This window comes from Bombus fervidus, chromosome 17 (genome assembly GCF_041682495.2).
Source record: "Bombus fervidus isolate BK054 chromosome 17, iyBomFerv1, whole genome shotgun sequence".
In the NCBI taxonomy this organism is placed as follows: Eukaryota; Metazoa; Arthropoda; class Insecta; order Hymenoptera; family Apidae; genus Bombus; species Bombus fervidus.
This window is the reverse complement of record NC_091533.1, coordinates 4,258,571-4,270,387: the sequence shown is the minus strand read 5'-3', so window position 1 is coordinate 4,270,387 and position 11,817 is coordinate 4,258,571. Positions and strand designations below refer to the sequence as shown.

Below are 11,817 nucleotides of genomic sequence, written 5' to 3'. Positions count from 1 at the left end.
GTTATCAGTGTTCTGGGAAAATGTGTAAAGTAGAAAAGTAGAAAAGTAGAAAAATGTTCGCTTCGAAGCTTCGTAACATACGCGTCTTTTTTTATCAATGAGACCAGACTCATTTCTGTTGTTGAAGGAAATGGAAGAAAGTGCATACAAACGTGTGACCTGTTTGACCCACTTTTCTTATAAAAACTTGTCATTTCATTTCATTCTTACGTAATTGACTCGATTATTATTCCTGATAATTAATTTGTACTCTATTACCTTAGGAATGAGAAAAATACATAAATCTATATAAATGGCAATCATAAAGATCAAGTAAGTTATATATTCTTGTTTTTGCTAGTTACATCGTCGGAAGGATAATATCACAATGCAAAATAGAATAATACATTTATTCACATTTATTAGAAATTTCTTACCTGTTTGATTTATTAAAGATTTCCAAGATTTAAAGACTGCCAAGTAAATAAAAGCTTAAATTATAAAAGAAGAAAAATATTTCCATCGATAAATAGCCGAATAATTAACTATATACGTTCACAATTTCTATTTTAAACCGATTTCCTGAAAAAATATACTTTTTCTAATTGTATCACTCTTCTAATAAACTAACATATGTACAAACTAATTATCAGTAATAAAGTAACACCCTGTATGCACGCCATGATCTCTAGTACCTGAACTTTGAAATTGGCACAACGCCATGAAAGAAGTGCGCAATTCCGCGACGGGATTGCCACGCGTATGCGTTACCGGGAAGAATAATTTTGGTCCGTTGCGACGCAAGGGCGATGCTGCGTCAAACAAATTTCGAAGAAATAAAAACAAAAAGTATAGACAGTAACAAAGGAAACAAAAGTCTCCGACAAAAAATATAAGCAACTGGAAACGTTTCCGAGCGTTTCATTGAGAAGACGCAACTATAATCCCGTCTATCAACATCAAACGACCGGCACGAGTGACCCAAACACGTCGTTTGACGTGTGCGATTTAAATTCCATATCCCTCGTACGAATCAGATACGATACGACACGGCGCGGCGCCCATTTTCTTCTCATCGACTCTTTATTTAACTTCGTTCTTTTCTTCTCTCTCTCTCTCTCTCTCTCTCTCTCTCTCTCTCTTTTCATCACGCAAATTGCGAATCACAAAGCTAATGTTTGTTACCAGTCTCTCTCGTTATCGCTGTCGCATTAGACCAGCTTGATATTTCATTGTCACCAACAGATATTACGTCAGCTTTCTCTGAGTAAATTTTAAGATTTAATTTACTCATATACAATAGAATTCCGTTTATCTGTAATTCGTTGAAGAAGTTAATGTTCAATCTCAAATATACAATCTCATAGCTGAGCTTTTATTGTTTTATCTTTAATCGAACAGCATACACGAACGCGTATTCTTGTAGCATAAACATATATACGTACAGAGCCGTTTGTTTGTGTTCAGAATACGAGATGTAGAGGGTGACTTAACTAAACGCACAGGCATGTCGATTTAAGTTTTCTAAACGTTTACTTCTATTATTAGAACCAATAAAAACAGGTGGAGCTAGTGAACCTCTATTGCTATCTATATCTATAACTATCGTGTCCTCCGATATATTTGACCAAGCGGTGTTCTACTGTACAGGAAGATTGTCGCTATGGCTATCACATGACATTTTGTTTTGGTCTACTTTGACACTTTTCGTCACGCACGTGTTTCACAACAATCAAAACAAAAACAATCACTCACCACGCTTGCTCGATAGACGATCTTCCTTAATTTTTTGTGAATCTTCTGTGACAAAACAGATGGTCATTCCTTCCCGGAAAATATTTTACGCCGTTTCTTTTATTCGTTGCTTCAGTCTTTTTATCAAAAACGGTCGTTTGTCTCGGTGGGGGAGGATGTTATTGAATCGAGGCATCGGTCGCGCTTCTTTGTCTGAACACTGAGTCGGATATCGTACCGTAAACAAGCAGGAAAGGTCACATGTGTGAGATCTATGTGTCAAGAAAACGCAATGACAAAAACGGTCGTAGTAGCACCGCAGAAAACTGAAAAAAGGGAAGGGCGTATATACGTGGTGCGTAATCTATCCCGGCCAACTCGTGGCATCGTGTACACTGAGTCATGTGTAACGTATTCCCGCCGGTTTATGAAGAGTTTCGTTCAGCTGATGTGCGCATGTGTCGGTGAATGCACTCGACAGTTGCAGCCAACGCGCGCCTATATTGACACGTGTTGCACGACGATAACAACCCGATAACACTGTACCACAGACGCAGAAACTGGCCAAGATCATCGCGCTCCGTTCGAAACTCCTTTCCCACGTTTAAACTAACTTAGTTTCTTTCTATGAAATTTTTACCGAGTCATTTTCGTTCTTCCTTGTTTGCATAGCGATAAGATCTGCTAGCTTTGTTCGGAATACGTACCAGCACTCCTAAAAATTATTGACAAAATTGATAATTCTTAATAACTAACACAGTTTTAAATGTTTTGAGTTTTTTAATAAAATATTTGATATTAAATATATTTGCAAATACTAAACATTATTGTAAATATAGTATTACATCTTTTGCTAATGTAAACCGTTTATATTAATGGCGATCAAAAATTAAAAATTAAGAAATGAAATGAATTTATTGTCATTTCAGTTTTGGAAAAATTTTCTCCGTTTATCTTTGTTTCTTATTAGAATTGAATTTGTGTCCACACACAATGGTTATTTTGTGTTAAATAGATGTTTCTAAATATAATCTTACAAATTTCTCTAATATACGTAAATGTGTATTAGGATATATGTATATAGTTACTTAAGTTACAATTGCGCAAATATTGGCATACATACGTACTTGTTGTAATAATATTTTTGTTCTAAAACTAAAAATGAATTAAATTTTCTGATAACGGTAATGTACACGACAATTAATTTCTATAAATACTATAAACGTCTAATTCATTTGAGAATTAAGTAAAAAGATTTGAATACAAAATTTGAATACAATACAAAATCACTAAAAGAATTAATAATAACCTAATAAATCAAGAAAAATAATTAAGAAGATTACTATGATTTTAAATTTGTATTCAAGACACGAAACGCATATTCGATCAACCTTTAAGTCTCGTTGTTTAACAGTTACTTATTGAATCTCATTTATACTCTTTGTTGGCTTAGTATTTTACAAAGAATACAAATTACTGTTTATCAGCGCAAGTTGTTTAATTGTACGAAAATAGATCGATTTCATGCAATAATGTAAGTTTACTGCAGAGACATTGTTTTTATACATTTTTGATTTTTTGTATACATTGCGACAATCGAGATTATGGCGCACTCTAGCAGAATTCTTGTAGAATACGATTGCTTTGTCAAGCAATTTCAAAGGATTGAAATGAGCAAACAAACGAAAGAAAATACGTATACACTCAGTAAGTTTTGTAATTATAAATCATTAAGTTACTATTTATACATGATAATATATATAATTTTCTGCATACTTCAGAATGTAATTAAAAACAATGATGGCTGATTTCCAATATACTATTAAAAACTAACTATATCAAGATGATTTAATCATTTTTATCGTTTAATTTAGTCCATTTAAAAATAATATATCTCGAATAAATTAAAAAGCAAAATTATGTATGGTAGAAGAAAAACTACCCAGAGAAATGAAAGACGAAGTCGAGTTTCGCCGTCTCCAATTTCACCGATACAGCAAAAAAGGTCAGTCTTGTATTTGAGAAAAATATCCATCGTCCGAATTATATAATACATATTTGATTTACATAACTCCGGAAATAGGCAATTTAGAGAAATAGATATTCTATTAGTAATTACTGATTCATTTTACTGCATATATTTCAGTGATAAACATAATTATATATACTTATATGTATATTCATTCGATGAAAAAGCTATAAGTAGGACATTTTACATAAAATCATGTAATAGTACTTCATAAAATTGTAATATACTTGCACGGAAATTCATTAGTCTTTTATTTTTAAGTAGAAGTATTTTAAAAAATAAAAAGCCATTTTTACATTTTACAATACAAGATTAATATTTCTTTAATTAATATTCAATTTTTAATTCATATGTATGTGTATATATGTGAATCCTATGAATATGGTCTACTCAATAACTATATATATTAAACATTATAGCCAACATCATAGTTTGAATATCATATTGTAAAATATTAGCTTGTAATATATGATACAATAATGTTTGTGTACAATTAATATACAAATATATAAAATATGTAAACTGTTTTATTAAAATGTTATTCGGACTTATCATTTAGGATTTATTATACATTTCTTGTTAATTTCGAAACGAACTGAAGTTCGTTACATTTCTGATAGTGTACTTCCTGTTTTATTTCTGGAAAGCTCGATAGCTACACTTGAGCCTGCGCAATTTCACTAGCTTGCGTAACTTATAAAAGCATTAAAGATTTCATTGCAGTATCAGATTAAGCTCTTAAGAGTACGAACGTGTATTGTGTTATACGAAATTTAGTGTGCAAAAACGCAAAAACATGCCACGACGTGGACGAGCAGCAAATCCTCCTCCGAGGACGTAAGTATTTTTCCTTTTTTAATCATATTCGTACGTGTAATTTTTCCTAAACTGTCTTTGAATGTTTAATGATTCGTCGAATGTAACGGAATCGCGTTTGTCATAATGAAGTTACGTGGTTCTTGAATTACTTTCGTAAGCATGTGCAACCATACAATGAAAGTAATTTTATTTATAATTTAGGGTTAGGCGAGCTTCAGCTCCAGTTGCAACCACTCCAGCACATCATCCTGCATCAACACCAATGGTAGCTCAACCTCAGCAGCCATCTCTCATGGGACAAATGGCTGCTACTGCTGGAGGTGTGGCAATTGGTTCTGCTGTTGGTCATACTATTGGACACGCAGTGACTGGTCTCTTCAGTGGTGGTTCCAGCGAGGCCGCTGCTGCACCAGCAGGTGTAGCACCTGCTGCGGCACCAAGTGCACCAGTTTCTGCACCTGCTGGTGGTGTTTGCGCTTGGGAAGTCAAACAATTCTTAGAATGTGCCCAAAATCAATCAGATCTTTCATTGTGCGAAGGCTTTAATGAGGCTCTTCGTCAGTGCAAGGCATCTAACAGTAAGCTTTAAATAACATTTTTCTATATATGTTTCATAATATAGCATGAGTCAATTGCCAACCATTAAATTTGTTTTTAATTTCAGATTTAATTTAAACAAGGCATTCGAGAAGATAGCAGGAAGATGGGCAGGCAGTATGAATGAATTTAGTAGATCTCATAAAAATTTGGGTTCTGTATTCACCATGAACTAGAATTATTTTAATCACTGCTTATATAAATTAGATAAAATATGTATATGTATGCAAGTGAAATAAATTAAAATAAATTTGATTCCTGTTTATACGAGTGTTATTCATTTTGATTGAACCTTTTTTTCCTGTATATATATGTGATAAAGTAATAATTTTACATATAAGACAAAAAATGTAAAATAAAACATTAATTTTTACATGATGTACATATAACACAATTATATTAGAAAATACTTTTCTTTTGATTTTTGTAATTTAAATTATATATATATATATAGATTTAAGGCAAAAACTTCATCATCCCAATTATGGACAAATAACAATAATCAATCCTTCGCTTTCCAATCTGCTGCTAGTACAGCAGCTGAAGTTGCAGCTGGCTCTGTTATGGTAAGTACTAATATTATTGCTTGCTTTTTTCCTTTAGAAATTAATGATCAATCACTTCAAGTTAAATTAATGATTCATACAAGGGTCAAGCAATCGAAAGCGCGCATCCTAGCAATGTAGCACATGAATCTTCTGCTAAAGCCGACCCTGACAATAATTCTACAAACACGCAAGAATTATGTATTTCCGAAATACGAGAATTTTTTGAATGCGCTTCAAGAAGTGAAGGTCTGGATACGTGCAAAGCTTATCATGATACATGGATGAAATGTCAGAATGTATATAAACAACAAAATTAATTGATCAAATGAAATGATACATTAAGGAGAATAAAATTATAAATAAGAAGCTCTGATTCTCGTAATGAAGTAATCAAGGACATATAAGAAATTAATGATTTAAGAACATTGTTTATTAACTTAACGCGTTTCTCAAAGACGGCTTTATATTCGACCAAAAGAGGCAGTTAAATGTGCAAGAAAAGGAATATGGTAGACTATCTTTTCTCTGTATTTAAGACGCGCATCACCACAAAACCGGCGACGGTAGCAACCGCAATTCCAAGACCGGCTTTCCACCAGACGATCGAATCCCCTTGTAATAATCCAAATTGATTTATATGTCTGAAAAATCAAGAATTATTTATCATAATAATCATTTAAAATTCTATGAATTATCCAGTATGAAAAAATTCATATATATGCATTATTTCACAATGTTTGTATATATACATTAGTTCACAATGTAGACATAACATACTATCCTACAATAAAACTGCTAGATCTTTATATTTGAATTTTATCACAATTTGACACATAATTAAAAAAAAAAAAAAAAAAAAAAAAAAATAAATTTGAATCTGTAGATATGTGTATAATGTAAACAATCAAAACAAGATATGAAGATCAATCATGTCTCATGCTCATGCAAAAGAATAATATCGATATCATTTTGTATTGTAAGTCGTGAGCACTCCGTGAAATTAACAGAAACTTATAATACAAACAAAAACCTTGTAAAAGAACTCCACCACTGAGTGGGTGAGGGTTTGACAAGCAACATGTGGACCATTCGCCTCAAAGGACTGAAAAGATTTAAGACCTTGTTATGATAGTCTTAAACATGCGACATCCTTTAATGTGAGCAAATCGCCTAGCACATTTGATGAATATATGTTTGTGTATACGTGCAATGACATATAAATGAAAAAAGAAATGTGATTCACGATTTGCTCAAGCTTACAATGCTTACGGTGTTGCAAAAATTCAGACCAACCTGTCTCTGTAAAATAATACCCATGCTCCTTGAAAGCGGCTAAACATGAAATCTTTTTGTTAGTGTTTAATAATAATTCAGGATATACTAAAATAAGGTATACTAAATAAAAGATACCGAATACTATCAAACAAATGTGTCACAGTTTTACGATATTTTCTTTACGATTCCAAATAAACAAAATTATTTTTTAAAACAACAACTTTTTAGGAGCGTTTATTATACAAAGTATTTCTACTTAATTGATGTTTTAAAAAACTGAACTTACGGGAAAGCTGCCATTGTCGCTAGTTTAACGAAGATTTCACGTCGTACTGTACGGGAGATGCTGTATGGTTGCGGTGGCATCAGTTTGTACTTATTGCAAAAACTTATTGGCTGTAGCAAGTAATCTTGCTTTACTTCAGATAGATCACTCTTATTTGCTATTATGAGAACAGGGATCTTACTATCTGCAAAATATTTCTGGAAAAGATGCTGAATTTAATTGCAAATATCAGGAAAAACAATTCTAATGTCTTTATACAACAGAAATGCAAAAGAAATGCTTACAATGTAAATCCGTGCAATATATTCAAACGATTTAGGATTACTAGCATCGTAAACAAGAGCTGCCACATCACATTGAATTTGTGCTGGAGTTAAAGCATCCTGAACATTTAGTATGTTTATATCTCGCAGAATTATTGTCTTTTCCTGGCCATACACATGTACCGTATTTACAGTAGTATGTGAACTCGGTGGTACCATTTCATTGGTCAATTTCTGCAATCATGTCAGGTGTTACATAAATATCGTTGAAGGTATATTGTGATACACGTATACAAATATGTGTGTACGAACAAGCACGTATACCTCGAGTTTAGGGTCAATAAACGTTCTACATAATGTTGTCTTTCCACTACTTTTTGGGCCAATTACATGACAACTATAAACATTTCTGCTAGATTGCTTTTTTGCCAAATCTAACTTTTTCTCACGTGTAACTAGAATCGCATTTGTCTGACATTCATTATTATACATGTTATAACCTAGATATGCCATATATTCTAATGCTTTTCGCACATTTGTAAGAGTCAATAGCGTCCATTGACACATATACCCTTGAAGTGTAATCCATCCCTATTACGAAAAGCAATGGTGAAGTAAGTAAAAGATATTATAAGATGATAACAATGAAAAAAGAAAGCATACTCTTTCATTAGTGGGTACAGTATATTTATATTCATCTCCCCAAGGTGGTATTAGACATCGTGAAAATAACGATTCCATTTCCGATGGAGAAAGAGCACCATCCCGATCTCGATCATGTTGTAGAAATAACAATGTTAAAAATTCCTGTCCTTTATGTGATAATTCAGTCGTACATCCAACAGGAACTTTTAATCTGTATAACATATCGAAAATAATTATAATAATAAGTAAAATAAGCATTTATAATATTATTAATTAATTATGTACTAACAGTGGATATATGTATTCTTTAGACATCTGTAACTCATTATCATAACCGAATTTTCTTAACACAGCCCAAGTAGTCTCATTTCTTCCTCTTTGTATAAATAAACACTGAAGATACATAAAACCTATAAATGACAAAAATGTATTTCTATGCCGATTGTTAGAAAATACAATGTGCAAAATACCTTTCAGAGTAACACATCCAGCACAAATGCCATCCTGAATATTTTTTGATAATACAGCCTTCACATCCTCTAAAACTTGTGGTTGTAAGGGAATATTAAAGCACCATTGTTGAAATGTATTTAGTTCCATATCATTTAGCAAGCCATCATTGTCTAAATCACATATCTGTACAAAATGAAACAATATGAATGTAAAACATGTACAGAAAGAGTATTTTTCTAAGGATTATAGTTTATACTTATTATAATCATATACACTTACTTTGAAAATTCTTTGTAACGCAATTTTACATTCTTCTGTAAGCTAAATTTATAATATTATATTAATAAGTTGTTCATAAATGTGTTAGATTATACATATACACTTTATAATGAGTGTTACCTCATGGGTATCATAATTATAAAGTGGTGTGGTAGGATGTAAAACAGCTTTTTGTGCATAATAAAAAGTTTCTGAAACGTTCTGTAATGTTTTGGCGGAACACTAGAACAAATACAATATGAATTAAAATTTTTTTATTATGACTTATTTAACATATACTATTCATACTAATCATAGTTTCCTTTTACCTCTATACAACTTTCAATTTCAGTGAATTCTTTCATTATAGAATATACAGCCTAAAGACAAAAAAATAAAATTAATAATGAAAAAAGAAAAATAAACATTGTAATATGTCGTTTAATTTGATTTACTGAACCTCGATAGTAGAATAGTCAACAAGATCAATCTTATTTCCCACAAGAACAACTGGACAACGATGATCTGTTAAACATCGTCTAATCAATGGTAACCAATACGTAACTGCTCTGTCTAAAGTATCCTCGTCTACCACGGAATAAACAACACAAATTACATGTGCTTTCTGAATTTCATCGGTTAATTGATCTTCAGTTTGTTCAGCGGCTGCAATAAATCAAAAGTTATGAATGAAATAGTATTGATGCAGTAGACAATTAATGTTTATGAAAATAATATAAAAAAACACATTTTTGATATACCTGAATAATCTACAATGTTCGTTGGTACTTGTTCCGGCGTAACGTCAGCTGGGATAGTGATTTCTTCCGCTTTACAGGGCACATCCTCGGCGTATTCTTCACTGACTAATGATAAGATCAAAGAAGTCTTGCCGACTCCACGATCACCAATTAATAGAATCCTGACGTTGCGCCTAAGCGCGACTGAGCGTTGCACCATACTGATTTCAACAAAACAATTGTGACACGTAACAGCGGCATTTACCGCTTAAATTCTTAAGAACATCTTTCTGCTTTTCCAATGGAACTTTCGTATTCTTTCCTAACCTTGCACCTTACTACACCAACAACCGAACGTCACTTCTCGATAATTTCTCGATTTTTCATGAATACGTTTTATCAAAGATTACGGTTTCCGATTGGAAGTCACAATATGATTTCTTAATTCAGCATAGATAGTAACAAAGCGTTACTTCACCCGCTACAATTGAACCTATGCTCCGAGGGTGGGCTTTTCAAGGTTACGTTCAGTACTACGAATGACAGTATACACATATAAAACATGTACACGTGCAAACGTAAATGTACAGAAGCGGTTAACAGAAATGGAAGGACAATTGGATCGAAATTAATGGCCCGAATAATCGTCCCGTTTTCGATAAATTGCTATAAGAAACAAGCTGGACAGAAAATGAATCTATTTGTGGAATGAATTTCATGGATCCGTAGCGCCCACATTTAAATTATATACTATACTTGTTATACGCAAACTGCGTAGAAATCGATAGTGTTCAAATATTTTGGTGTTTAAAATTGACCTCTAAGTCAGTTTTCAAATATCAAATATAAATTTATGTCACTTTATTTATGTTCCCAGTTCTATCTTAATAGAAAAACATTATAAAATATTGAAACTATAATAGGCCATTATAATCGATATTAATTTTGATAAGTTTTAAGCATACAGCTACTTCATAAAATTCGTGAATAATAACAAAATAAAAAAAACATGTGCGCCTCTTTAATTTTGTAATTTTTAGAGAGAATAGACAAAAAATTGTATGTCAAAATATATCTTTCTTGATTAAAAAATTTCATCTTGAACTTTTTTAAATTTATTAGTCAGTTATACAAAATTATTGCATCAATGTAATAAAACGAAAAGTAAAACGATATTGTGAAATGAAAGAAAAAAAAAAAATTACGATTGATTGCGCTGCTACTATCTAAAACGAAAATATATTTTTGTTTTTTTATGTTATCATTCTTGTACATGATTCTTTTCTTTCTTTTTTTCATATGCAACTATATGTAATGTTAAACATATTATCATATTATCGAGGAATAAAAAACTTATTTGTTACTACAAAAATATTTCAAATAATATTATTTAATGATATAATTAAGTATTTCGAAAATTTTGTATTTTGTAAAATTATATGAAATTTAATCGGATGAAATAATATGGTAACAGATTAAAAAGATTAAAGAGTATTTTATATATGCATAAATGTTTGAACATATGTAATACATTTATTCAATTTTATATTTTATATTTGTTACTGCAAATTTTATGTGAATTTTATGTGAATATGTATGAATGAGAAAACGAACACTTTTTCCGATGACAAAGCAAGAACAAATGTATCCTATTATCTCTGCTTTGTCTGCCGTACTGGAAAATTGTATAGTCAATATAATTTTGCGCACTTTTTTCTTTGTACCCCCCAGGGATATAAAAATATAGTAAAAACATTTAAGGGATAAACAGAGTGATAGCCTTTGCGCATATAGTCACCTGAGAGTTCAAGACATATTACATATTATCTCCGTACATTATCCCGCGCGTGAAGATATTGATGACCCTCAACACTGTGATTTTTTTGGGATTGTATTAAAAATGTTGATTCAATGTTTTTTTATTAATTACAAAATAATATTGTAAACAAAAATTTATTGTTTAAAATAAAGATTTCATGTTGAAATATTATTTATTATCTCTCTCTATTTTTTTTTTTCTATAATTATCATTAATTACATATTTGAATAAAAAAATAAGTTTATTCAAATATATGTATATTAAATATTTCAAGAGAAATATATTTCATAGAAATATGTGGATGATGCAAGTATAAGTAAGATGCAAACATAATAAGATCTATTAAATATAGGTATTTAATGAAGCTTATTT

At 31.3% G+C, this 11,817-nt stretch overlaps 4 protein-coding genes and 1 long non-coding RNA gene across 12 annotated transcripts in view; 3 read left to right on the top strand and 2 right to left on the bottom strand.

Annotated features, from left to right (window-relative positions):
• Positions 1 to 2,279, bottom strand: part of LOC139996041 (transducin beta-like protein 2) — a 56,218-nt gene extending 53,939 nt beyond the window's left edge. The window contains exon 1 of one of the 2 annotated variants that reach the window (XM_072020074.1): positions 1,735 to 2,279. In XM_072020074.1, the coding sequence (XP_071876175.1) occupies positions 1,735 to 1,801 (67 nt within the window). In that variant the 5' untranslated portion in view covers positions 1,802 to 2,279. The remainder of the gene's footprint in view (positions 1 to 1,734) is intronic. The other variant, XM_072020071.1, reaches the window with a different exon arrangement.
• Positions 62 to 621, top strand: LOC139996057 (uncharacterized). Its single transcript, XR_011802122.1, has 2 exons — positions 62 to 140; positions 264 to 621. It is a non-coding gene; the product is annotated as an uncharacterized lncRNA (long non-coding RNA).
• Positions 2,280 to 3,079: 800 nt separating the features above from the next.
• On the top strand, positions 3,080 to 6,576 carry LOC139996202 (uncharacterized). Its single transcript, XM_072020401.1, is given in 3 exon segments — positions 3,080 to 3,420; positions 3,495 to 3,718; positions 5,613 to 6,576. Coding segments are annotated over 2 exon segments (465 nt in total). The 5' UTR covers positions 3,080 to 3,420; positions 3,495 to 3,632; the 3' UTR covers positions 5,992 to 6,576.
• The window catches only part of Chchd2 (Coiled-coil-helix-coiled-coil-helix domain containing 2), a 36,662-nt gene continuing 29,267 nt past the window's right edge, over positions 4,423 to 11,817 (top strand). Inside the window, exons 1-3 of one of the 2 annotated variants that reach the window (XM_072020400.1) lie at positions 4,423 to 4,579; positions 4,763 to 5,139; positions 5,226 to 5,423. In XM_072020400.1, the coding sequence (XP_071876501.1) occupies positions 4,539 to 4,579; positions 4,763 to 5,139; positions 5,226 to 5,236 (429 nt within the window). In that variant the 5' untranslated portion in view covers positions 4,423 to 4,538 and the 3' untranslated portion in view covers positions 5,237 to 5,423. Of the gene's footprint in view, positions 4,580 to 4,762; positions 5,170 to 5,225; positions 5,424 to 11,817 lie in introns of those variants that run through there. The other variant, XM_072020399.1, reaches the window with a different exon arrangement.
• Miro (mitochondrial Rho GTPase) lies at positions 6,115 to 10,368 on the bottom strand. Of its 6 annotated transcripts, none has more exons than XM_072020390.1 (14): positions 9,648 to 10,368; positions 9,347 to 9,552; positions 9,216 to 9,266; positions 9,028 to 9,129; positions 8,908 to 8,949; positions 8,646 to 8,811; positions 8,465 to 8,585; positions 8,194 to 8,386; positions 7,855 to 8,121; positions 7,552 to 7,764; positions 7,268 to 7,476; positions 7,000 to 7,038; positions 6,737 to 6,808; positions 6,115 to 6,347 (listed from the first exon to the last, which is right to left on the bottom strand). In XM_072020390.1, the coding sequence occupies exons 1-14, from the start codon at positions 9,844 to 9,846 to the stop codon at positions 6,221 to 6,223; spliced, it is 2,007 nt and encodes a 668-aa protein (XP_071876491.1). In that variant the 5' UTR covers positions 9,847 to 10,368; the 3' UTR covers positions 6,115 to 6,220. The 6 variants fall into 6 exon arrangements, with proteins under 6 accessions (XP_071876491.1, XP_071876492.1, XP_071876493.1 ...); XM_072020391.1 differs by having other exon boundaries at positions 7,268 to 7,464; positions 9,648 to 10,364; XM_072020392.1 differs by lacking the exon at positions 6,737 to 6,808 and having other exon boundaries at positions 9,648 to 10,366.

What these genes read in the sequence shown, in the direction of transcription:
- Miro (XM_072020390.1), bottom strand. Translation starts at nt 9,846, where the DNA reads ATGGTGCAACGCTCAGTCGCGCTTAGGCGCAACGTCAGGATTCTATTA. An exon ending in AAATTGAAAGTTGTATAGAG is followed by an intron (nt 9,130 to 9,215) that starts GTAAAAGGAAAC and finishes TATTTGTTCTAG; the next exon opens with TGTTCCGCCAAAACATTACA. An exon ending in AAAGAATACATATATCCACT is followed by an intron (nt 8,387 to 8,464) that starts GTTAGTACATAA and finishes TATGTTATACAG; the next exon opens with ATTAAAAGTTCCTGTTGGAT.